General features: G+C 36.0%; 1 protein-coding gene across 2 annotated transcripts in view; it reads right to left on the bottom strand.

The window, feature by feature from the left end:
- The window catches only part of ORC5 (origin recognition complex subunit 5), a 69,882-nt gene that overhangs the window by 17,482 nt on the left and 24,539 nt on the right, over positions 1-27,861 (bottom strand). For both annotated transcript variants that reach the window (XM_082782744.1, XM_082782743.1), the window contains exons 12-13: positions 25,917-25,964; positions 18,864-18,974 (exon numbers count right to left, since the gene is read on the bottom strand). In XM_082782744.1, coding sequence (XP_082638870.1) covers positions 18,864-18,974; positions 25,917-25,964 — 159 coding nt within the window. The remainder of the gene's footprint in view (positions 1-18,863; positions 18,975-25,916; positions 25,965-27,861) is intronic.

Here is a 27,861-nt window from a genome sequence, read left to right as displayed (position 1 = left end):
TGTTTTGGGTATATAAAACTTAGGTTTTTAAACGTCGCCATAAAGAAGACTTGAAAGTGCCGTTTAAAAAGATGATCTTGTTTGCCACGTACCTTCCTCACTTTTTTTTTTTTTGGTTTATTTACCTTCCCAAACAACTTAGCAGAGTAGAATCAAAAACTACTCTCATCCAACTTCAGCAACAAAAAACACAACAATTTTGTCTCTTCTGTGGTAGATTTCTTTAGTTGCTAAGAACAATTTAAGTCTATGCACACTCATGTATGCATACAATAACAGGCTGCTTAAAATCTTAATTCAGTATATTGTCTTTGTGGGGCTAGAACTCTCCAAACCATCCAAATACAATTTACTTTGATACAATGAAAAGTATATCATAAGGGTACAACATAACCTTTGTAAATACACACACATACCTAAATATGCTCAACACTCCCTAAGAAGTTGTCACAGAAAATGAAAAATGCAATTTCAGTAGTTCAAGCAGTAGAACTTACAATTCTCTATTAAAAAAGGCTACTCTCAGCTGCAGATGAATGCCTCCTCTCTTCCCCCAAAGCCTCCAAGAATTCACCTGGTATTCACCTGCCTGAATAAGGCAAGTAGGTGTTTTCCATCTTAAGTCATTAAAACAAGAACACCAGATATGCATGTTCTGCACATAAACTGATACTGTTAACAGTTAAATCCCACGAATGTTATAACTTGAGAAGAGGTACAAATGTCACATTTTACAATAACGTAGTTTTTGCCTTTAATGGTACTTCTTGTGTGGGCACATTTTCCAGCTCAAGAATAATTCACACAGATGCTGTAGTGACTGCATCCTCAAAGAAAGGAATAACATCCACACTTCTTGCTTGCAGCTGGTGATGAAGCCGTTACTTCCTAATAAACTACTGCCATTAGAAGTTAAAACATTGCTACCTAACTGTACAGAAACACTGCAGCAGCATGAATTAAATAAACTTTTGTGAAGAAAAAACTTACATCCATAAATCTTCACCAATGCAAAATATTCACACACCCACTTCTGCCCATGTCTCTTACAACTTCAGCTACTTTGATCCCCCCACAACACCTTCCAGTTTCTCGTTACACCCCTGGACACACCACACACCTTCTGCTCCTCCTGCTCCCCCACCTGCACACAAGCAAGGGTGCTCCACACCCTGTGGCTGGGTCTTGGTTAGGCCAAACACTGGTTAGGAAAAACACTGAACAGAGGGGATGAAAGTTGATATCAACCCTCATTAAATCCTTAAGATTTTAAAACTCTGGAACTTTTGCCTTTCCAGAAATTTCAGCAAGAACTGGATAAACTAAAAAACACATTGAGGATGTACATAAGGTGAAAGACCTGACAGACATGTGATGGACTCTCTCTCTTCAGGAAACCAGGCTGGAAGGTGGTCAGGAAATGAAGCAGCCCTCTGAAAAGCAGATACAGTGAATATACATGTATGCCACATGCTAGTGATAGTCATGTTCAAACATACCGAGGACTTGGGGTGAGGGTGGAAAGGGAAGCCTGGTCAGAGATTATCTAACACCTTGGGAAGTACTTCAATGCTCCAGATTAAACAAAAACTGTTGGAAATGAAAGTATAGCAACTCACTAGCTAAATACGTGTACCTTTTATTTAACAGATAAATTCAGTTATAAACCAAATCCTTCTTTAAAAGAAAAAAACAATAGAAAACAGAAACAAATATGAGATTTTCAAGCAGCCTCCTCCAACCCACCTTCCCGGTGGTCTTTACAAGAGTGGCATGTTGAAGGAATCACTGATGACACACAGGCAAGAGCTGTTAATGGATGCAGCATCGTCTGCTCCACAAATTAACTGTTAGTTACTCATTCAGAAGTGTAACTTCCATTCAGTTGGCTAATGAAATAATACCCGACTGTAAGATTTTTTCAGAGGCTAGGTTATAATCATTATCCAGTTTCGGGGCTTGGATTCAGTCTCTAATGGCTCTAAGTGGCAAGCCAAGGGAGCGTGGCACTGCCCGAGGGGAATCCCCTGCTCGGAGGCTGGCCCATCCCCAAGCACAGCCTGAGCAGGCTCCCAGCGGCAGAATGCAGCCTATTCAAAGCAGCACGATTAACTTAACCAGAAAGAAAGCCACAAGCAGAGAGAACTGGATTAAAGAACAACAAAACCCTACATACATATGGTCTTATCTCAGACTTGCCTTGTTAACATTCCACTTGTTTCAGACACGGGGCGAGCGAAGCACTCCCTGGGCACTGCCCACCTCGCTGCTGCCGCTGACACCATAACCTGGTGCCTTCCCCCTCTCCACCGCAACCCAAGGCTGAATTCAGGTATTGTTCCTCCCATCAGAAAGCAACTGAAAGAAAGCCACTGCCAGGTTCCCAGAAAGCTGGGGAAAGGCTTAGCTGAATTTAACCCTTAGGGCTCCCAGGAACCAGCCACGAGCTAGAGCTGCATACAGCACCCGTAATTCCCCCGTTGGTCCTAACTGCTCCATGTGCCCTTGGAAATACCACAAAAGAGAGAGGCACCCTGCATGAAAGTGGTGCTGTGAAACAGTTTCTTTTCTTTCAGTGAGACCAGGTGTTACCATTTTCCTGTAAAGATCTAGTGGCAGGACTAGAGCTGTAATACGTTGTTATTAACTATTCACGTTCTGGTTTTTCCTCCAACAAACAGATGTACTCAGCTCCCAAAACTCACTCCCTAGGTTCTCTGTAACAGGAAAATCCAATAATGTAATAGACTGACATGTAAATAGGTATGACTCAAAATATATATTTTTACTGTTGCAATTATATCACCGTTATTCTCAGTAAATACACACTGCTACATTTCTCGTGCTCAGAATGGGAAGCAAGTAATAGGATATGTTTAAGGATGTCTAGATTACCGCAACTGCAACTGAGTATTTAGATCTGACAAAGAAAAAACTGAAACAAAGAAACAAAGGAGAAAATCTCAAGTACTGATGAGAATGACAGGCAAATCTTACACTTAATCAAAAGGTTAGATTTATGCTTACATTGACAACACGACCAATATTGGGTCACTCAAATCCTTGACATATCCAAAGATTCGAGCAGCACCAATGTAAACTATCGCTAATCTAAAGTCAGCTACTCATAAAGATGTAGTCCAGATGTTAGGATTTATCACTGCTGTAGTTTCATGTGAAACATTCAGTCTGTCACCTTAACGTCAACATGGAATTAAGTAACTTCAGAAAATGATGGCATATTCAGAACAAACTAAATGATTTTCCAGATGGATACTCATTTGCCTTCCACAGTTTAATACTAAGTTGTATATTTTTTTCTAAGTATTGTCACTTTAATATCACACGCTTTTTCCTTGCGCCCTTACTATACGTTCCTACAGGGATCGAAGTTTCCTGGCACATCAGGCGTTTATGAAGTTGATCAGGTTGATAACTGTATAATTTTATAAAAACACACTCAACTATGATTATTCAGTAACCAACCTGAAGATAAAAATCTTTTCTGTTGTAAAGCACCACAAAATTAAGACAAATCATTGTACATTTGCACTCTGCACATCCCCAAAATAGGAAAATGTTATTTTTCAAAGGTCTCCGCTTAAGAGCTGTGGACAAATGCCCAAACATTTATCAGTGACTTCAGGTACAGAGTGCCTCTGTACTAAGAATACATCTTGGATGTACGTGTTTGTGCACGTGTTTGGAGTCTGGGGCTACTACCAATATTTCTCTAGAACAGTGCTCACTACAAAAGAAATGATAAAAACCACAACAACAAAAACAACAAAAAGAAATAGATGGAAGAGCACATGAGCACAATTTTATTATGCGCATTGTTTCTGATTCCTAGTCCCTTCTATTTAAAACGTATTAGGATTTATCAGCAAGATGAGCAGCTTTTCTCTTACTACCTAAGCAAATCCAGTTAAAAGTACTGTGGAGATGACTGACAGTTGCATTGGACTGACAGTTGCATGATGACACACTTGACACATATCACATCTCCAACTACCTTATTTTTTTCATTTATGCAATGGTGTGGGCTTTTCTTTTGGTGTTGCTTCCTCCTCCCCCCCTCCCCCCCCCAATACTTACTGGTATGACATTTCCTAATACAACTTGAAGAAAAGTTGTAGAACTAGCTTTTTAATATGTGGCTGTAAAATAAAGAGTTGATTAATTTAAAACAAATTAAACCCCGGAGTTTCGGTATTTTTATTCATATGAATATGACCTTAAGCAAATCCACCAACGGATGCAATAGATCCTTTATACAGATAGCACTTTTACAGGTAATGCAGATAAGAGCATTGTTCCGCTTGTGATGCGGAGGGAGTTAAATCATGAAATATTCAGTTTTAATTAAGATTTCTGTATCAAAGGCAAGACTTAATGCAGAATTGAAGCAAGGATGAAGGTTAATGCCTATTCTAACGAGCATTTACATAAATTATGTTCCACCAGTATACTAGGAGGCTTATTTTGTCAATTTATAACATGTGAGATCATAGAAATTAGAGATGGAGAATATCTATTAAGCCATCTTCCTCTCTCCTCCCTCCAACACAGAATTCTTTCCTCAAGTTTATTTCCGAGTGCTTTGTTCACTGTCATTTCAAATAGCTGAAGCAGTGGGGCATTGCATTAAAACTTCAGGATAGACTATTACCCGCTTTAAAATCTCCAGTATATAGGGTGGCTTTTTATGGTACTCAGAGCTGAGATTTCCCTCATCTTATTTCATTACTCTTACTTAGACCTCCTTTGGACTCCGAAATGAATCCTTTCGTGGTACTTGAAAGCTATAAATACTTTTAGACATTTTCATCATCCCCCGGTAGCTATTTAGCCAAATTAGTATAGGGATCATCTCTCTTCATCTGAAAATCACCAAGCACACAGATAAGTATAAGTAATAATTACTCATGTTCACTTCCTTTAATCTTTCCTCACAAGTCATCCCCTTCTAGCCTTTAATTTTTACCACTCTTCATGCCTACATCTTCTTTTAAGTGTTACTACTTTCCAATTATTTACCTTTCTCTGAACAGCTTTATATCAGGTCATTTCCACTGATGTACACTTGCTTGAGTTTACCGGTTTATCCTGACTTTTTTTCACTGATGCATGTAGGTGTGTTGTGTTTTGTTTTAAATAAAACATCAGGCTCAAATTTCTCTGTTCTCAACAAGCAACCACGGGAAAAATAAAATAAAATTACTTTCACTAAAAGCTAGCATTTTAGCTTATAAAAATATTATAAGCATAAGTGCCTTATAAATTCAAATTGTTTACGTTACTCACATTTGTCTTTGCATCTTATTTTCCAGGCTTCACTTTCCTATGTTTTAGGCACCACCAGCTGTGGGTAATTGTTCTGAAACACCTTTGGGTTTTGCAATATAGATAATTAAAGTTTTTTCTTTGCATTTGCCTCTTAGTATCTGCATGACATTTTAGCTAAAAAGAAAACTAACTAAAGACTTCAAGGACTATTTCTTTCATCTCCTATGATATTTGTGATTCCTATCACGTTTGCTATCTTTCCTTACGACTACTCCAAATACTGAGTTATATCCCCAATGCCTGAGCACAACACAAAAGTTACAAAGGGTTCACCTGACTCAGAGAGACGCGCTCTCATCTGGCTGAAGTCTGCCCCGATGAAGTAAGTTCCAGCCACTGAGTAGAATTTAAAATTTAGGATATTTTTTTGTATCAGTGATGAGAATAAGATATTGGTTTGAATGTGTGTTGAGCTAATGATAGAAAAGATTTTTTTGCTCCTAAGGAGAAGCTGCCATGTAACTCTCCATGTGTATCTCTTTATTGTTCCCAGTCATGAAGATGTGTCCTGAGCCTGGTCATGGCCACACAGTGAATATGCTAAATTAATTGGTGAAATAGCAGTTCACAGGCTAGTCCCATGAAATGCCTATAGTAAGGCTAAAACCGCTGAGTTCTCAATGCTTTTTGCTTTGCCTAGGAAGAAAGGAAAAAATCAGGTCAAGGATGTGTTGACCAACAGAGCAGCCAACCATGCAACAGCCCCAGTCAGCCACGTTGTGCTTTCATCCTTCCCTCTTTACTACTCCTGTTGGTTGCCCAGTACATTTTATGATACAAACAAAAAGCTCAGCTATGTCAAAAGCTTGTAAGAGCTCAGAGCTTCATCCAGGATGAAGATGAACAGCAACCCTTCTGTCACTAAGAGTGAGTCAACAAAGAAAAAAAAAATTCAGGTTACAATTAAAAAGCAGTAGAGAGAGATTACAGTGCTGATGCCACAGCTATACCTGCTCAGTGAATCAGAACAGATTACTTCAGTCTCCCAGCCTTCTCGACTGTCAGTCTAGCATCTTTCACAAGCACTACAGTCACACAAATTATTAAAAAGCTTTTCTCTACACCATCAGTGTTATACATCCATTAGAGGCCACTCCAGGCTAGAAAATATCTGTTGCAAAAAGACTTCCTAGGCCATATGCTAGTAATAAATAAAAAAAGGCTGGAAAAGATCATTTTGTATCAACAATCTTCAGTTTTCTTCTCATGTCTCTGTGGTAATTCCTTAAGTCAATCTGTTTATCCTCTGTATCAAGTATTGCATTTTTTTTTTTTTATGTATATTATTAATCAGTTCATCTTTTGACTTTCTCTTTCATATTTCTTGCCTAGATATCTAGAATGCGGAGTGCCCTTTTGTCTATTTTATGTAGGTCACAGATGGTATACAACATACCCAGCCCTTCTCAATTATTAAAGTAGATCAATTTGGGTCTTCATCTTCTCTATGCCTTTTAATAAATACTCCAGCTACCACCCCTCCTATTCTTTAAATAAGAACAAAAAATCTCTGGTTAGCAGTAAGTTTTTGAATTCAGAACTTTTCAGAAAGCACAGATGTTCCATCTGTGTATTCTGCTCCTTGTAGCTTTAATACATTCACTAAGTATGATGAATTTCCCACACTTCATTTGTATTAAAATTCAAGAATCACATACAGAATGTGAACAGGTAGGAAAAAGATACATATGTACAGCACACTGAAAGATACCTGTCAATGTTCTGTGTGAATTGTTATGAAGAACTAGCCTCATGTCCTGTTAGAAATGGAAGCACAAGCTTATAATCATATTCAGAATTAAATATTAGTTATGAAATAAGATATAATAATTGGAAGATTAAAATGCAAAATTTTTGTACTGTGATTTTTTTTTTTCCTTTCTCTGCATGGCTAACAGCAGGGTACTACTGCAAGTTCATCTGACCAAAGTTACAGTTGCCCAGTCACATGCTAGTGACACACACTTGCTGATCAGCATCTACATTCTGATAATCCAAAATAGATGTCTTCAAATATTTCAATTTTAATTTCAGCTGTTGTGCTGTGCCCAAAAATCCACTCCGAATAAGGTAAGTCATGTTTTGAAATGTTACCTCTAAAACACCTTCTGAACCTCAAATAAGTGAGTGAGGTTTTTTGTTTGTTTCTTTTGTAATTTTTTTGAGCTCCACATGTAGAGGTTATAGCTACCCTCTTTATATTTCAGAATGAAAGCAGAAGATCTGACCTTTCTTGTTGTATTTTGCACTCTCACATAAAAAAAAAGATCTTCCTCAATGTTTTCCACAAAAGACACTAAGCTGTTCCATAGTTGCTGTTACTGAGATGTGGTTCAAAGATGTATGGTTTACACTACAATTTCAAGGATGTAAAATGCCAGATTACCATCACAAAATTCTGTAGAATAAATGTCTACCAGGAAACCCCTGTTATTGAAAAGACCGTTTCAGAACTGGTTCTCTGCAATAAACCAAAACCAATCCTGCACAGAGGGAAGGTTGACACTAGCTTGCCAGCCAAGTGTAGTATAACTGGTCAACTTAATCCACAGTGATGGAATGAGAGGTAGGCTGCATAAACCAACTGCTTGCCCTGCTCTGCGCAAGTTTTGACAGGGAACACAGCAACCAATTAGGTGCATTTGTTGGCAGGATTTGTCATTGTTTTACATGCAATTCAGGACAATTACAGAGAAAACATCTTTTAGTCAATAGGCAGAAGACTTCTTAGTCCTCAATAGTGGAATAGCTTTAAACAGCTACAATGTAAGTATTTGCATTCAAGGCTATGTCTTGAATCCATTTCTAGTTAAAGCAAAGAAAGCAATATAGGTACTTTCAGAACATGTGTCACTGCAACCTAATAGAGATGCAGAAACTTGTCAGAAACAATAGTTTCAGATGATCATATCTGCATCAGGGGGCATGGGATGATGTTCTCCATATGCTTCTCTCCATTAACTACAAAAACACACTACTGACTAGCTTAGATATGTGTGCACACAGTAAAAGCACAGCCAAGACCCATCCCACCGAAAAAAAGCTCATTTTTCCTTCTGCCTTTTGCCCTCCTTCAGCTCATGTGAGAAATGATATCATAAGGTAGCAAGGACAGAGACCTTGTGCAGTACCTAATGTACCTTTTGATACTCAGCACCATTATCAGCTTTTATAAGAATAATTTTCACAGCGGATTCACCTGTTCATTAGCCAAATCACAATGACTTTTTCTAAAAAAAAACAAGCTTTTATAAATCAAGCTTTTCCAACCCTGATCTATGATATGGTTTTCTTATTCTATCACTCTTCAATGATTTAAATAAGTAGTATTTATAATGTTTACTGGGAATATAAACTTTTTTTTTTTTATATTTACACATATCCTGCTGTCAGTCTTCCACATTACTCCCCCCCCGATATTTGCCAATTTTCATTTCCATAGATGGAGAAGAGAGATTATGTCAATTCTTAACTATTCCTCATCTATCAAGAGGCATTCTTTTGTCAACAAGCTTCATATTTTGAAATCCTGCCTTTCAAATTAACTGTAATGCAGCTGCTTCTTTTGTCCAAGATGCTGTGGCAAGCCCTGCTATTCCCTATCAGATGAATAGAAAGCAGCAGAGGGTCTTTGGGGGAGGAGGGATGTCAAGTAGAAAGTCAGTGGCTCGAAGTGACTGCAGTTGGCAGGGCAGAAACAGTACAAGTATTCACTGAAGTGATCCAACATATTCTTTAATGCACCATTTTGCTAACCCGTACTCTTAACATGTACAATGGTACACGGCCACAGCCTTGGTGCTTTCCCAGCCCTTCAAAAACTGTAAGGGGTCTTCTGGTACAGTCACAATGCTACAGACTGACTTCACATGTGATACAACAAAATCTGTATTGAAATTACAGATAGGGGTTAGGCACCTAAAAAGCACATAGCCGAGACAGGGAGATGTAATAGCATGTTAGGAAGGGAGAGGAGGACAGAGACTTCATCCTATTCTAAGGAGTGTCAGCAAAATGATTATAGCCAACTCTTCCACTAGTGGCTGTGAATCATTTTTCATGCCATTATTGCAGTGGCAATTATATTCATTACTGTATGTGCAGGGAAGTACAAACCCCATTTGTAAGTGAAGGCCTGAAAAATGAAGACATTGTCAGGGTCTCACAACTCTGCTGAGCTAATGCCAAGGGGGAAATGAGGCTATTTAGGCTAAAAGACAATGGCAACACAAGGTAAAAGAGGTAAAATTGGCCTCAAGTAATCTTAAAGCTGGAATTCAAAATTAATGCTAGTCACTGAGGCAGGGGAGAAACTGGGACATTCAGTATGACCATCCGACCAGAGCCCATTTCCAGGCTTGAAACTGTATTTCACTGAACCAGGTCCTACACTGAGTCTCAGTAAAGAGATGGTTTCTTTCCCTAAGCAGTTTGTGATCCAAGTTGTCAGGAAAGCTAAGTTGTTTTTAAGGGAATGGTAAAATTTGTGAACTGTGTTAATGATGTCACCTGGGTGCTCAACAGGTTCCTTCTAGTCTTGTATCATAAAAGGGACTTGCAAAAGTAGTAAAAAACCTCTACCCTAACTCTCCAATTTAGTTCATCTTAATATTGTATCCTAACTCATCTTGATGAAGAGCTGGCAATGCTGGAAGGGATTATGTGCACACACTAAACAGTTAAAGGAAAGTGATTAAAAAACTTATCATATACAGGCTGGTTTTAGATATATACGTTATCAAGAGAGGTTGTGCAGTACTTGCTTAATTAATCTTTGCTGTCTTAACAGATGAACCAGATGTACTATTATGTTCTTTGTTCTTCCCTAAAGAGGGGATGAGCCGATTATTTATCTCCAAACAATAGGAGTTCATGTACCACAGTGAAGATTTTTTTTTTTAATCTGGGAGGCAATCACTAACAAGCTTCAGCTGCAACTGCTTGATGTAAACACAGTGTGAATTTGTTCCTGGAGTATTAAATGATGTTCCTTCCATTAAGTACATGAAACCAATTTCTAAATAAGCATGCAAAGAAAGAGATGGAAAGGACAGAGCTTGGGAGGAGCAGAACTGTTTTATCTTACATGCAGTCGTATTTCCTTCTCTTATACACTAACACATTTTCAGAGACAAGTTAAAATTTGAAGCTCCAAATACCATTTACAAATAACATAGAGAGCAGAAGATAAAGAAACCATTGGTAGGTGTAACAAACCCCTATGGGATTCACCATACAATATAAGATGTCGGAGCATACAGGAGTATATAAAGATCACAAGGCCACAAGAACTGTTTGTGAACATTGTTAACAGAATCACAGAGAATATTTCAGATTATGAAGAATTCTTCATCACTGTTCTAGCAACTTTATACATCTACTTCAAAAATCACATTTTATTTGATTATATTTGAAAAGCACAAATTGATTGCAAACCATTTTTAAAAAGCATTAGCATATAGCTATTTACTGGCTTATGAGAGTAGGTAATGTCTAAGAATTTGCTAAAATAATAAAAGAAGGGAGATAGCAAGAAGGATTTTGAAATTAGCCTTTTTTTTTTTTTTCCCTAGCTGAAAGCCTTGGTGAACAAATTTATAAATTCCCTCCATCTTTCTCAAACTTAACCATATCTGAAGTCCTCTCCCCTCCTCAAAAGCAAAGTTTCTTCCATAAAACTCTTCAATGATTCACAAAAATTTGTCTTTCTAAATACATTAATCCGTGCCTCAAAAATAACCTAAGTGCCAAGATGAGCACTGTTACCTGAAGCTCCTTGGAGAAAAAAATTAGAATGAAGAAAAGGAAAGAATACCTGAATTAGGGAAGAGAGAATTCAAATAGAGCAGAATTTGGTTAAGAAAACATTCTTACGTTAAGAAAGCTTCCAACGAGATTGTAAAGCTGCATTAACAATGTATTACCCCAAAGTCAAACATGATCTAAGTACCTCAAACAATATAGAATAGCTCAAATATAAGTCTTTCTAGATCTTTTCTGCATCAACGAAAACTAGAAGGAATTGTGTATATTCTTCTGCCTCTCTCTCTCCCTCTACAATTATATTACCAAATCCTACCTAAACTGAGAACTAGGAATACTTTTATTCAAATCCATGCTGAGACTTAAAAAATAGTCAGCTCTTTGGTAAGAAATAAGTAATGTTTTCTCCTTTTCTTCCGCATAAAGGCAGGCTCTCTCGAGCTGCCACAGTCAGTGCTAAAGTGCTAACCTATATTCCCATGCTGTGCATCGCATTAAGTTCCCATCACAGCTCATAAATTTGTCAGATTACTTCAGTGACCACTAACAGAAAATGAAAAAAGAAAACTGAGTTATTTACCTCTTGTCACCTTCTTCCCAAACCTACTGAAAATTAACAGCGCCGATCAATACATTACTACTTTCTAACCAACAGGCAGATCTAGCAAAATACAGCATCTGATGCATAATGCACCTGTAGAAGAATATATGTGATAGGACCGAGTGCAACCATAATATTATAGAGTTAGAGAAAATAGCTGCAAATTTGCCAACAGCCAAGCAAGCTGTTCTAACAGTCTAAAAGGCCTATTAGATATGGGCAACCATCAAGTCACTGGATCAAAAGGCTAATACAGCCCCATTGGGCAGGAGAACTGAAGGATGTACAAACCACATGAGACTTATTGTACATGAATGCTGTACATGACATTACGTAGGACCAATATTTTGAGCTGTAAAAATGGTTGTGGACCTTCACTAGCACTGAAAGAGAAAGGGGAGTTTATTTGCACCAGTAATGAGAATTACTCAAAAGTCTGCGGTTTATGTTTGACCACCCTTTCTTTGGGAGGTTGGAAGCAAAGGTCTTCTGACTGATTAGACAAAGAGGTGTACCATAAATCTTGGTAATTCTCAAGAGAACAACAACAACAACAAAACTAAATAAACAAAAACCTTAACACCTTTTCCACCTGTTTTTTGTTTTGTAAACATAAATATTCTCCCTGCACCCTGCATGAAATCCTAGCAGGACCATCCTGGGCAAACCAATGCCTGTGGCCAGATTGGATTAAGCTGTGTATTTCTATCTACTTTCCTCTGAAACAAGAGGACAACAGTGAAATTTGTAGATTAAATCAATATGGCACAAACAGGCTGATTGTATCTTCTCTTGTAATTTAAGAGGTGATAAAAAGAGGGAAATACACGACAGTATGCTTGTTTACATCCCAGAAACAAAATTAAAAAAAGCCAACCTACACACACAATGAATCAACTCCAAGAGCCACTTTAACTTCCACAATCTTCTTACTTCTGAATGCTCACTACTTAATTTTCAATGGGGGTTAACCTTTTCAACAACATTTAAATTTATTCCTCAAATATTTCCACATTATATAGACAACTATTACTATTACTACCTAATTTTGAGGTACTACGATCTAGCATTGCCTAACAGGTATAGAAAGCACAATAAGGCACTCTCCAAATTCAGATGCACGATACACTGTAATTAAGTCTTCAGTCAGCTTGCAATATCATGAGATTAAAAACTTTTTAAATTATTCAACAAGAAAACAAATCTCTCCACAACAGAAACATCAATCACGAAGTTTTGGATGCTCAGCTCATCTGAGAAGATGACAAATATATTCCACCAAGAATGAAGTACCACGCCTTTACTTAGCTAACCTTTCCTACAAAATTTTCAATTATCTCAGGTAAAATTTTAGCACCAACTCCACCTGGTTATCCAGAAAAAAAAGGCAAATACAGTGTTTTGACCTTCAAAGTAAAGGGCCAGTGAAAGTAAGTAGTTTTGGAGAAAAAAAACAGAATCAGCAGGAACCTTATTTTTTTCAGTATTTTGCTTGTTTTCAGAGAGACAATTGACAAAAAATTATATACTTCTGGTCATATAACTAGTGCAAGAGCACGTTCTGTATTTTTCACACCCTCTAAAATACAAACAGCTCCTCTTACCTCCTCATTCTCCTTCATAGTAAGGCCTCCTTAGGCACATCTTCGCACAACATGCATTTTTAGCCAGACCTTTTAGTCTGGAAACCCACCTACTTGCTCCCTTTTCAACACAATTTTTCTATTGGTGGTAAACATTTTAGTCACTCACATTAGTTTCGTAGGAACAGTCCCCACAAGAGCAAGGAAAGCTGGAACACAACACAGGAACAGCTGATTGAGCAGAAAAGAGTAATTCTCCTTCTGCCAAGAGTTGTCAAGAGCAGAATGGGAAAGAGTATTTTCAAACATTAACACAATCTGAGCTCATAGAAACAATTACTTTTTTTTTTTTTCAAGTGGAAAACACTAAGTTGACAGTACTCTTTATCAAAGCTGCTTCATCAAGAGAATCCAACATAGTACATTAACACAGGTAGCACTACGGTCAGGATAGGGGTACCTGGTGTCTCAGACAGGCTATGCCAAAATAAAAGCAAATTCCCCATCAAAAAAGTAGGTAACAAAAGCAGACTTCTTTCCAATATTGAAATCTGAATTTTATCATAATAGGAAATTTGCAAAAAAAACAACAGAAAAGGTAGTTTAAATATCAAATTTTCATCTGAAAAAGAAAAAATATGCTTCTAACAAAAGATGGACAAAAATCTTGCATGTGAATTGCCACACACTGTTCCAGTTTACCTATATAATATTAGATATTCATTAACCTAGTCCATGTGAAGCAAACAAGAAAATGACAAACCTGTCAGCTTTTTATGTTCCAGGAAAGGGTTGGTTTTTTGTTTTTTTTAATCAAAGGAAATTACATTCCTCTGGCTCCCTCCAGCTGGAAGCCTGCTACATACATCAGGGGTTTCATGTATTTCTAATAGCCCTATATCATACTGGAGCTTAACACACTGCTCAAAATCTTATAGCTGTAGACTTATTCCATCTTCAGATGAAAAGCTCTTGCTTTGTAGCCAACATCAATTGGAATGGAGTTTTATCAGTTTGCTAGATTAGAAAGTTTTAAATTTTAATCTTTTTTCCAAATTTTCACATTTATAACTACATTAGTTTCAGGAATGACTAGGTTTTCCTTTGGAAATTCAGATATTTTCTTTGATCCCATATTAAAAGGAACAGAAACGCCTACTCAATGAGATGCGGTCTATGATGTACAAGATAACTGATATTGCACTGTGTACCTACAGATATAAATAGCCTTTATGGAAATTTTATTTTCCAAGTGCACTATAATCAGAAATTAATCTTTACATATATATAAGGAAATTATATAATATATATTCCTCTATTTTTTTATATATAGTTTTTATTTATATATAAACACAACCTATTTTGAAATAAGCTAACAGTCTAACTTCAATGCATTGTAATAAAAATACAGACAGAAGTGGTGTTACCTATTAGTTACCTATTCAGCAAGTTCCAGCTATCAGTATATTCTGAAATGAATTATCACGCCTCCCTGCATAAGTCACTCTTGAAACATTCTGGGATGTATTAACAGGTATGAAGTACGCAAAAGAATGCAAAACAAAGGAGATAATTCCATTTTACCTAATAAAAGGTAAAGGTGGCTCAAAGATAACTAGTTCTAGGCAATCCACTTTATGAGAGGCACACTTCACAAGAGAGCAGAAGCAAAATAAAAGGTCCAGAAAACAGGACACATGAAAAACATTTAGGAGAATTTAGATATGAGGAAGCAGTTGAAAAATCATTTTGGTAGAGGAAAAAGTATCGGTGGATTTGGGCTTGCAAACCACAATGTAAGCCATCAGAACAAAAATGTCTGCTCGCCTACCGGTTGTGATAATAAATGAACAGCACTTGTCTACTTTGGAGTAAAACAAGCTCATTTAACGTAAATCAATGCTGATAAATTCCCACATGTTCTGTGCATATATTTGCTTCTGTCCTATATACTAAGGTCCATTTCTATAAAGACAGTAATATTGTATTTCTGTCTCAATGGAAGACACCTAACATGAAACACTACCCTTCTACAGACCAGAACAGACTCTCAGAACCTTTGCAATATGCACTTGCATTAGCTATTGTAAAGTTTCCCTGTATCCATTCATTCTGTAGCAATTGCACTTGGACACAGCACACAATAATCTGCACAGTGGGTACGTGTGGAGACACAAATCATACTCCTGGTTGCTCCCTGGGGTTGAAAAGGCAAGCTGCTAGGAAATGTCAGCTGCTGTACCTTGGTAAGAAAGCCCTGACTTTGCTGCTGCTGTTGTAGGATGCAGACTGCATACCATGTAGTTGCACTGTTTTTAGCATTGTGTGAAAGTACATTTCGTGTTTTTTAATATTTAATCTTTTAAAATATTTTAACTACATCCTTGACCTACCCATACATCCAACAAGAGCATCACCTGTGCAAGTTCTGTCCCATGCACACATGATGTGGGTAATATCATCTTCAACCTATTAAATTGTCACACAAAAGCGTATCTGAAGAAAAACATTTGAAAGATATTCTCTGAAATTACTACAGAAATCAATAGCGATTTAACTTCCCTTATTTTTTGGTTAGAAAACAAGCAAATTCAAATAAAGTTGGTGACATCTAACAGTAACACACAATGTGTTAAAAACAGAATCGCGACAAATTCATGAATGAAAACACGAATGAAACAATGAATAATCTGGAGGAGAAGGAACACTGAAAATTTCAAGTGAATATAGAGACCTATATTCACATATGTACTGACATCAATAGTCTAAAAATCTCACCTTAGCAATTCCTCACTAAATGTGTGAAAATGTTATCTTAAAAAAAAAAAAAAAGGCACAAAAATTGAAAAATTTTCCATTTTTAAAGTGGTAACAAATAATTTTTACGTGCAGAAGTGGAAATTTGCATTTTTTATCCTGGTGCTGCTTCTCCTGTACTAATTAGTGAGGGAAAAAATGAGCAAGTCAATTTTTTTCTTATTTAACCCAATTACAGCAGGAAATATTTATATCAACTGCAAAGATCACAATTCTAAGCCACACATTAACTTTTCATTTGAAAAAAGCATGAGGCCATTTTAACTACTAATTAATGTTAAAAGGCAGAAGTTGGATTAAGATTCAAATATTCTGTTGAAATTTTTTAGTAAAAATGAAGCATTTTTAATAAAATGTGGCATTATTATTTATATTTTTTTTTTTACTGCTTATTAGCAGGAAAGCTTCATTTTGAAAAGCTAATAACCAGAATTTTTGTATGAATAGAAATTATGTAAAAACAAGAAGGATTAAGAAACATCAAGAAATCAGGAGCATGGCAAATCTTAAAGCAGCTGCCAGTCCTTCTTGAATCTTGACTGAGATGGCAAATCAACTTTAAAGCTGAGACATGCTATTTTCCAACAGTACATGAGGAGAATTAGTAAGTATTTAGTTTATGCACGGCCTTTTAGTCTCAAAAAAAAAAAAAAAAAAAAAAGGCACAAAATTTAAAAAGAGCACAAAAAAGAGCTGAATCAGTTAAAAAGCCTAATAGTGGATTTACATTTTAAACTTCTGGAGAATTTCAAGAATGATTTCTGTATTTGATACAGAAACAAGAAAATAAAATCTTGTATATAACAGCAAAATATATTGATACTGGAAGGATAGTACAACTCAAATATTTAAATTATTTGGAAATTATTTACAGAACAGCAGCAAAAATCAGTGGAATATATATTGTTTTCAAATATTCAAGAAAAAGTGCTGTTAAATATTATGCCTACATTAAGCTACTTCTGAAATCTATTTTAAATTCTACTCTATGTTATTTGACATTAGACATTATGAATTTTTAATTGATTTAGCACAAACAATGGTTTTAGAACAGAAAAAAAAAAACAAGTAATCTACAATATTTTATTATGATAGAAATAAATTTAATTTCAACTTGTTTGCCCTAACCTGGCTACAGTTTAATACAACCTTCCTATTACATCTTCACAGTTTAATCTGCATATACCCAGAAGAATAAAGACGTATAATTATTCTTTGATAACGCTGCCATCTAGCGTACACTCTAAGTCAGCATGAAGCATTTGTTTTAAATTTTCATTCTGCAATTATGTGTACAGGGACAGGAGAGGGAATTACATGCCAAGCACAAACTGCACATCCCCTAGCATTTAACTGTGAGTTAGAATAATGACATTTCTTTTCTCATTCGGATTGCATGTTAAATATACAGACGTATTAATTTTTGACAATATACCATAAAATAACACTAACACATTCAGATGATTTTGATAACCAAAGATAAGGTAACTTACACGCAATATCCTGCATGTAAATTTTACTATTTTTTGTTCCCAGTCGATATCGTTTCCTTTCATATTCCCTGCATAAACCACACACCCAAACTGAAATTCTCTCCTTGAAACTTAAATGTTTTTATTAACAGATTTTGAGGCTGATGTCTAATAATTTTGCAGGCCTTATATCATTAATAACCTTTAAATAAAGAAGTGAGAAAAAACATTACATGAAAAAGGTAGCTGCCTACTGCATTACCTAGAGTCCTATTTACAACAGATACTCACATACTACTGATTATTTAAACACAGTACTATACTTTACTAGGTCCTGTATTTCTTGATTCTACAAATATGGGAGATGAATTTTGCCAACTTAAATGTGTGTGAACACTGATGATTAAAATAGTAGCAAACTTATTTAGATATCTTGAACATATTTCCCAGAATTTTACATGAAAACAGACATCAGATTTAAGTAATCCTTAATTAAATTTGAGCCTTAACAAGCAGAGGTAGAAAATATTTTTATAAATAAAAGTTAACCACAAATGGAAAGCAAGAAAGCAATAGAAAGGAAGATCTAAAGCAGACAAAAGATCTAAGAACCAAGTTGACAGTAGGAAACTATTTATGCTGAACTGGTACTTGCACTTGATAAACCCAGAGCTTTGAGAACCCTAGGTTTACCTCATTTCACTCAACACTACAGTTACACTGCCATCTAGTGAAATGTGATACCGACTCTCCTCTGCAAGACAGTTAAATTTGGTCCAAATAAAAAAATATCATCCTGAAGATACATATATCACAGCAAACACCTTTCACCTTCAAATACCTTATTCATCCCTCTGCTTTCTCTTGAGTACTACACTTCTATAAGATGCATTAGGTGACCAATTTTGTACACAGGGTAATGAACATTTGTATACTTAAATTGAAATGTAATGTAAGTAAGCTAACAGACTTCAATGAGAAGCCAAACTAATCAACACAGATCATATTCCACGATCAAGAAAAATGTTAGCTATTTGAAGGTTTCAGACCATTACACAGATAAAACCACAAATTCATAGCTACTAATACAGATAAATATTACCCCCAGCCTTTGACAACATAATGATGTGTTTTTTCATTATATTTCATTAGAACGGTGACTTAAAAAAAAAAAAACACAAAAAAAAAACACAAAAAAAACTCCACACACCAATGAAAAACCTCTTCCAAAATTCAACACCATATAAAGGAAATAAAAGCAAGTATGTACATACTCACCTGGGAAAATATATTTGCGGTTGGAGCAACTCTGTTGTCCACAATACTATACAATATTGCCAACAATCTGTCCAGGGGAAATGGCTTTGGTCCAAGGAGGTGATTGCTGGTCTGCAAAATAAACAAGCATTTTTAATCCAATAGATCCTTCCTGGAGTACCACAAGATGCTATTCCTATATCATTTCATTCTCTGAGGAGGCACTATAATTCACAGGAGCCTTTGCATGTATTATGGAAAATGCTGAATACATGTTTATCAATCAATACAAATATACAGACATGGGGCTCTATTTAACATGGTAAGAGTTCAAACTGCACAATAAATGGGAACATTCTTGAGCTTTACCAGAGGATCTAATGCCAAATTTCTTGTCATTGGATTTATAGATTTACTCATCCTATTAAATTACTGTGTCCAATCTAAGGATTAAAGAGGAAAGACTAGATTTTATGACACTCTCAAGGTGCAAATTTTCTTCAGTTTATCAACAGGAATATGTGTTAAGACTTCTTAAAAGCTCACAATTTCTAGCTAGTGAAAAAATGTAAAGGTTTAGGTTTATTCTATTGTCTAGTGTCTCTAATCCATAATCACCTACAAAGAATCACACCTAACAGCAGATTCTAAAAATAAAACCAAGCATCTTTTAAGTATATTCTTGTGTGATTTCTCTACAGAAGACAAATGTTTTACTAGCATTTGCATTTTGAAAAAGTATATAATGAAAATAGTTTGCTTAAGAATCACCTTATCTGCTTTGACTCATTTTAGCTGAAGAGACAGGAAGAGAAGACTAGTTTCTATGTGTTCTGATGGTAGTTATATAAGGTTCTTATAAACTCTAGCTGGAAATCAGAAATCCTCATACTGTAAAACAAAATAGGCTACATTACATTAATTTCACATCAGACATAATAGTACGTGAGGTGCTTTACTACTAATTCTAATCGTATTTTTGTCAAAAACAAAAAATATTGGTTAAATGACTTTATAGAAAAAGCAGCAGGTTCAGAACAAGAGTTCCTTGTCTTGAATGCCTTATTATACTTCTTTGATAGACAGACTTGTCATCGAGAACATAACGGTACATACAGTACTTGACAGATTAGGTCTCTTCCAGTTTAACTGAGCTCACCTGATTTCCCACTATCAAGTCTGATCTCGTTTTCATGGGTTTGAATCATAGCTTCTACTTTAGTTCCTTTCAGTAAAGGAAAGTAATGGGTAGTCACAAGGGCATTACAATTGCTTGCCCTATGTTCCACCTAAAGCTTGCTCCTTCTAAAGGAAGTGAGATTAGCTGCAGGATCAGGAAATGCACTTGTTCCTCTGAATACTATGCTGAAATCACTGGTACAATTTTGCTATAAACAAGTGTCAGAAGACTGAAGTTATTTAAGATTTCCTAAAAGTAAGAACCTATCTAAAAATCAATAATAGTCACAGATTTTTAACCTAATAGATTCAGAATCACCATCAGTACAGTAACAGTGGCGATAGCAAGTATGTGCAGGGATGTAAGGAAAAGAAACCTCATTGCTATTAACATAAAAGAGTTAAGGCTAACAACATAATAAGTTCACATATGAAAAATACAGCTAGAGCAAGAGATTCTGTAATGCTTACTGATAATTAAAGGAACAGAGGAGGGCATTCTGCTGCCAGAAGGTAGAGTTTAGGATGAATATTTACTCATTTTAAAATCTTCTTTGAAAGAGTCAGTGACCAAGTAAACCCTATGGAAACAACCACAAATTCTTATAGAAACCGTAGTAGACCATAATTAAGTTATTCAGGATCTATCGGAAAGAAAAAATAGCAAAGTTTTAAAACTTGGTTTTCCCTTTTCTCTGCTCCACATGGAGTACTTCTTTTAATCTATACCAACAGACCATGCAGCAGTGCTATGAAAATACAGAATAAATAATTTCTTCTTGAGTTCCACCCCATTCATACTAACCTACAGAATCACAGAATGGCTGAGGATGCAAGGCACCTGTGGTACATTAACTATTCTTTTTTTCTTTTTTTTTAAATGCTACTTTTAAAATATATATGTTTGTCTAATTTCAACATTTTAGTATTTATTTTTCTTTATACCACAATGAAACTATTACCATTTTGTTACCAAAACCAAAGAAAACATTTTTTGTTCAGGAAATTAGAAACAGTAAGTTGAACTGTTTTACCTAGGAAATGCCTTTACTACTCTAATTTCTTAGTGTACACTATGTCCTCAAGACACTTATCCATAAGATAATTCCAGTTGGATGGGGCCTTGGGAGGCCTTGATTCAAACCCCTCCTGCTCAGAGCAGGGGCAGCTTTGGGGTATGGCCAGGTTAATCAGGACTTCACTAGTCCCATTTTGAAAGCCTTAAAGGACACAGACTGCACAACCTCTCCAGAAAACCAGTCTCACTTCACTGTCCTCATAGGGAAAAATGTTTTCCTTATACCTAGTACAAATATCTTGTTTCAGGTTATGCCAAATGTTTCTTGTTTCCCTTGCCATTCACTGCTGTGTTGTATTTTCTGGATGTTCTCCTTGCAGCCTGCTTTCAAGTCCCCTTCTCCAACTTGAAGGACCATACTTTCCTCAGCCTCTCCTCACAGAGCAAGTGCTCCAGCCCCTGAACTTGCTCCAGTTTGTCTTGTACTGGAGTGGGCAAAACCAGACAAAGGATTTTAGATACGGCCCACAGAGTGCTGAGTGTCCAGAGTATATCCACCATTCTCCACTCTGCTATTTTCACTCTCTCCACTTTGCCATTCAGCTTCCATTCTTGTTGTGTGCGGTGATTTATTCTTACTGGCAAAGCAGCCAGGATTAAAGAGGAATTTCAAGCGATAGCTTGCTTAAAAATGCTTCTAGAAAAGGACACCTCAAATATACCACCAGCACTTCCAGGGCATTAGCTATCAGGAAAACACAGCCACTCAAAAAGAAAACAAAAAAGCATTTCCAATGCATGTTTTAGCTTTTGAAATCCAGGAGGTGTCCCCAAAGCTATCTCTGGGCTAACAAAGAAAGCAGTAAGACAGAAAGCACCAAAACTTTACTTGAAACCATATAGACAGATAAGACTAATTCACTTGAACAAAGCACCCTGAGTCAGGATGCAGGCATGGTTGAAGTTACAAACCGCACAATCCCCTCCCCCTTATGCTCCTAAACATGGCAGTTCTGCGAAGCACATTCTGCAGTATCAACAAGAAATGTCATACAAGAATTAAAATGCGTACACTTCTCCAACTATCTAGCAGGCACAACCAGCATGTAGTAATTCCTGAAGCTGTATTTAGTATACAGTTGCTTCACCAGATTTTTTGCTCTTAGTATTATCAGCTCTCTGCTTTGACACAATTACCTTTTGTATTTTCAGATTTAAAAAACCTCAGAGTTAGATAAAAATTAAATGTTTCTTCTAGAAGCTACACTTTATTAGAATTCTTTGGCAGCAATAAATTCCTGTAGGAGTAGGAATGGTTCAGAAATTCCTCCAAACAGAACACAGTGAAGAATTAGATTTGTAAAAATCTTCTGCAAGATGCTAAGGTAAATTACTGCATAAAATAGTACTTACAAAAATCCCAGGGAACCCTTGTATCACTTCACAACAAAGATACTTTCCACATTCAGAAAAGCTCTTCAAGAAGTATTACAGCAATGAAATCTAATCAGTTCTGTCTGCCCTCTCTTCTTTTCATCTTTGGCAATACAGTTGCCTAATTTTTAAAAAGGCTTTCCTATAGATTCCACCATGTGTTACTTGTGCAGTTTCACGCTCCCACTGTTTAACTGAACTAAGCCTTTCACAGATCTATAACTCCAAGCCACATATTCATACTCCAAAATACCACGAACAAAAATGAATCAAAAGTATTCCCTAAAAAGTAGAAGCTTAACCCAAACTAAATTACCTGCACAGAAAGGTGAAAGTCCTTAACCTCAGTTGGCTGAATTGTCAACCTTTTTATCATATACTTAAAAATGGAACTACACTTCTCACTTTTCTGAGCAGGAAGTATTTCTGAATTATATATGATTTTATATATTATATAAGTACTATACAAGTGTTACACAAGTATCTTGGGCTGTAAGATAGGAATTCTGATTAAAAAAAAAAAAAATCCTAGTTTAAAGTTAAGGTAGAAAAACAATAGACAAATTCTTCACCAAAAAAACACCAATACACCTGATCTTCTGCCAGACTGACACCTGTAAAAGCACAGTCCTGTGAAAGTAGCTTCAACAGGAAGATCTCTCACCTGTCACTGAACTGGAAAAACATTGTTACATACCAGCCATCAAAAAAAATAAAATAAAAATCTGCTGTTACCTGCAACAAGGGAAAGGTATTTTTTCCCCTCATGGGGAATTCACAAGATTTACTTTTTCTAATCAGAAAGTACAGCCTCTAGACTGAACAAAGAGTTAAAAATCAAGAAAGATTTCCAGCCTGGCTGTACCTAAACTTTTAATGAAGGATTTATCTCATCTATTAGCTTCCTGCCAAGTATGTATGTACAGCCAAACTGGTTTCCTAAGCTCCTACTATAACCAGTAGAAATCTAATCAATTTAGTTTATGGTGCCATTCATCTGACTGAACATAGAACCTACTTTAGCATGAGATGAATCACACTTCCACCACTGCCCACATCGACTAGCTCTGCACTGTCTATGGAGGGATAGTTTAGGTGCAGCACCCACTTAGGGTTTGGTGAATTTGAACTGTAAATCTGCCTTTAGACAAGTTTCTCTGTGCAAAAGTTTGTTAGCACCCGCACAGTTAGTATGACAGATACAAGCAAATGAGCATTTACTTGTAGCACTGCATATGTAGTTCTTTATTCATGTATTTCAATTCTCTTCACTGTGAAGTCATAGTACCAAAATATACAAGATTATACGTCTGTGTGAATGTGTCTCTGTGCAACATTTATAAAAGTTTGAGGACAGTAAAAGGAACATAGGTCTAGAAGATCCCTGTGGGACCTGCAATCCTGTTCTCCATTATCACAGGTATGATGTCTCAACATTTTTCAAAAACAGACTGTCCTCTGACCTAATCACATTTTCTGCCATCATCTGTTATGGTGAAAGGGTCCTTACCTGTCAACTACAAAGAGACACAAACAGAACCAGTGCTCTTCCAAGTCCTCCTGAAATGCTACCAAGTTCTGTCCTGTTGGTTAATCCCTATGATGCATTCCTGTTTCTTGCACATTAATGCAGTTTAATTAAGTTTAAAATAACAGAGTCAACTCAACAGCTACTTTCTGTTAAGTACATTTGATTTACTGGGATTACAAAGTAATAATTCTCTTCAAAGTAATAATAATTTTTAATACAAGGGGTGCAAGAATTAGATCATCTGTCATCTTTGAAGTCTGATCTTTTTGACTTAATCTTGTTTATACCCTCATTTACCTTTCTTTCCTCAGGTTTACATGAGAATGTAAATAGACTACAGGGCACAGACTGTGTATGCGTATTCTGATGCCAAAGGAACATTAATAAAATGAAAATTAATTCATCATTAATGCAAGCGCTTCTGAGCTCTAAGAAGTAAATTCAGATACAAGTGCATTTAAACAATTATACAAGAGAACAAGCTCTACAGTATAGTTCAGGTGTATTTAATGTACAACTACACAAGAGAACAAGCTCTATGGTACAGTTAAGGTGATCATGACCTCAGTATTCCTTCAGTAAAACTCTATTTTCCCCTTTCTTTTAAATTCCTAGCTGTCCCCATCTCCTTAGTTGTTACCATCTCAGCATCCAAGTTGGAAATCCTGTTGCTGAGACAGAATAAAACAAAACACTTTCCCTGCAGAGGCTGCAGGAAGAACATCTTGGTCTAAGATACAGTAATTATTCCTCCTACCCCTCTCCTGAAAGTGATTTATCAACTAATTAAGATGTGGTTGTATTTCAAGAAGATAATAATCCTTAAATTAATTAAATGCTCTAAAAGTCCTCTGAAGTCAACGTGCCAGAGAAAAGACACACAAGGTGTACACGTGCAAGATGGGTATTCAAAGACTTAAGAATTCTTAAATATACATAAATATCTACGACACATGATTTAACTTTACTTCAACACATGCTTTCACATGTATAAATTGCACCCCTACAGAAACAGGAAAACTTAAAAATTAAAAAAAAAGTCTTTGGATAGCCAAGGACTCTGGTCTCCCACAGGGGCAGAAAGAGGCTACAGGCAGCTTCAGAAACGTGATTATTAAGCTAAGAAAGTTCCAAATTTTTCACCCAAACTCCACATAGCATAGAGAAGAAAAGGATGTAACAATAGCTTCTGCACAGATTTAGTGCTGTCTGCACTGCTCTTGATTTGGGGATTTGTCTAAAAAGAACACTTTACAAGTGCTCAAGTTTGACTTTTCGTTTTTATATTACATTTATAAAAACGCATACAGGTACTTGCTTTCTTAGTACATCATGGCTCTCTCAGTAAAGACTAGTTATTTAACTAAACTAAATAAGCTTAACTAAATAACTAAACATCATCGATTTAAGTACAGTAATTACCTACAAGAAAAGTTTAGTTAATAGTCTGAAGGAATAATGACTTTTTTTATTCTTTCTACCTAAACAACAGAGAGGAGTGCAAAGTCCCCAAGCCTCAACACATAGATTTAAGCCCTTCTATCTTACTGCATCACTAGGAATTAAAGTGACTTGATTTTCAAAACCCCTAATCATCAATTACTCTAATATCCTTTAGAACAATTCTGCTACTTGGCTCCTCCACGTATAATGCCCTTTAAATACCTTTATTGAGTACATTTAGTTATACATAAAACTATGGAGGACAAATTTTTGCTCCAGTGGATTCCAATGAAATAAAAACTTGTGCATCGTAATTTATATCATATAAAACAAATACACCTCTAAGTTATGTTAGGCAACACTTGTTCCTACAGCAAAGGATATGAGGTAAAACAAAATATAAAAGCAGCAGTACAGCAGAAAGAAAATCTTTGTTCCCAAACTCAGCATGGAAAGATAACATACATACCTTTTCATGTTTCTTCATAAAGTTGGTCTTCTTGATTTTCCCATGATGCTGTAAAAAAAAAAAAAAGAGAGAAAATATGATATGCAGATTTTCTATTTCTTCTACAGCAATGACAGAATCAAAAGAGTAAACAAAAAGTTGTGCACTACGTATGGTAGCATGCTAGTCTGGTTCAGCTTCTGTATTACACCTCTCCTGTGTTACTCAGTAACCCTTACCAGAAGCCCTAAAAAAATCACACTTGCCTTACCATTTGCTTCATCATGTCCCCAGGTGGTACAAAAACAATACACTAATATTTGTGGGTGAAATGCATTTTTTTTTTCCTGATCTAACCTAGGACTGGTGAGAAGGGTAAATGAAAATTTATTTTTAATGTTACTTTATATGCTACCTCCCCCCTCCAGCCCTCAATCATCTCATGAAAAGGCAGATTTAAACTTTCCTAGAAAGAGAAAAATGAAAAATGATGGCCTTTTCATTGCCTACTTCATTTTTAAAATACATTCATTTTAATTTCCATCTTTTATTTCCTCCATTTTAGAATTCCGTTGGCATGCAAGCTAGCAGAATGAAAACCAGGAAGTAAATTGATACAATACAAGAGAGTTCAAGGCAGAGAAGCAAAAGGACAAACAGAAAATATAACAGAGGGGAAAAAAAGAATCAGAAAACAATTTAAAAGGAGCACCCTTAAATGAAAGACTGCCCAAAGATAATACAAAGTGTTCTTGGATGAAATGTGAGAGCAAAACAAAGACAAATATAGTAAACAAGATGTTATAAAATGGATGGGTAAAAAAAAAAAAAAAAAAGAGAGAGAAACAGGGCAATAAAAGATGACATGGATAAATGTTGTAAAGTTAGTGGAGACTTTCAGTTACAGTTCTTTAACATATTTAAGCACTACTTCCCAAATATCACCTGAGAAGTTTATCTACTAGTCTTACCTATTACCTTGATAAGTATGAGTAAGTATACCATACTAGAATACCCAATCAATCAGGAAAAAGATGTCTCCATTTTTTTTTTCCATTTTAGTGTTTAAAATCTCGTACTTCCTATTTATAGACCTCAGCACTTGTTCATGTCAAGAGAAAAATACTGGCTCATCCAAATAATACATATCACATTTTGCTTATAAAAAAAGAAATTACCACGCCTTTGAAAAGGGCTGCTGTGATAACAGAGAGATGTCAGAGAAAAGTGATCAAGCCTGAGGTTACATAGCATGCCAGTGAAGGATCACATCATACAATTCATTCATTTTAAAAGTTATGCTGGGATCTCCATATGGTACACCTAAGTTATACCACAGGTGTTTCAAACCAACTGAGCAGGTACCCTGTGCAAGGACAACAAAACATGAAACTCAAAGCTGATTTTCAGTTAATTTTTAGTCCTGTTTTCTATTAAATCGATAAAATAATCTGTTTAGATTGCTTTTTTTTTTTTTTACAGGATATTTTAAAAAACAACTTACTTTTCATTTAATCTGCACACAGCTTTTGAATCTTCACAATACTAATGCCATCCTTGCCAATTACTACTTCACTGCTTTATCATGCTGTTATTATTCCAGACTGCAATAAATCATAACTCTGTCTTTAGCTGCCATATATCCTAGCACCTATACAAGCAGAGCAGGTTAGCAGCTCAATGACCATCCTTTTGTTTGCATCCCTTTTGCTTTCTGGCAGTCCTTAATTAACTACTCCAGAAGATATGTTTCTGTAATCTACTTGCAATCTCATTACAACCCTGACACAAAACCCTATTCTATTTTCACAGCCTGCATGACTCAAGAACACTCAACTTGAAGACTTCCCCTGAAGTGTTATTTGTTGCACTTTGAGATGCAGCTATTTCTGAACTTTGCCTCAGCACCTGATGAAGTGCTAATTGCTATCAGATGATACATGTGGCAGGAACAGTCGCTTCTCCT

This window comes from Aythya marila (assembly GCF_965140915.1).
Source record: "Aythya marila genome assembly, chromosome: 1".
In the NCBI taxonomy this organism is placed as follows: domain Eukaryota; kingdom Metazoa; phylum Chordata; class Aves; order Anseriformes; family Anatidae; genus Aythya; species Aythya marila.
The sequence above is the reverse complement of the archived record's forward strand: the minus strand, read 5'-3'. Positions and strand labels throughout refer to the sequence as shown.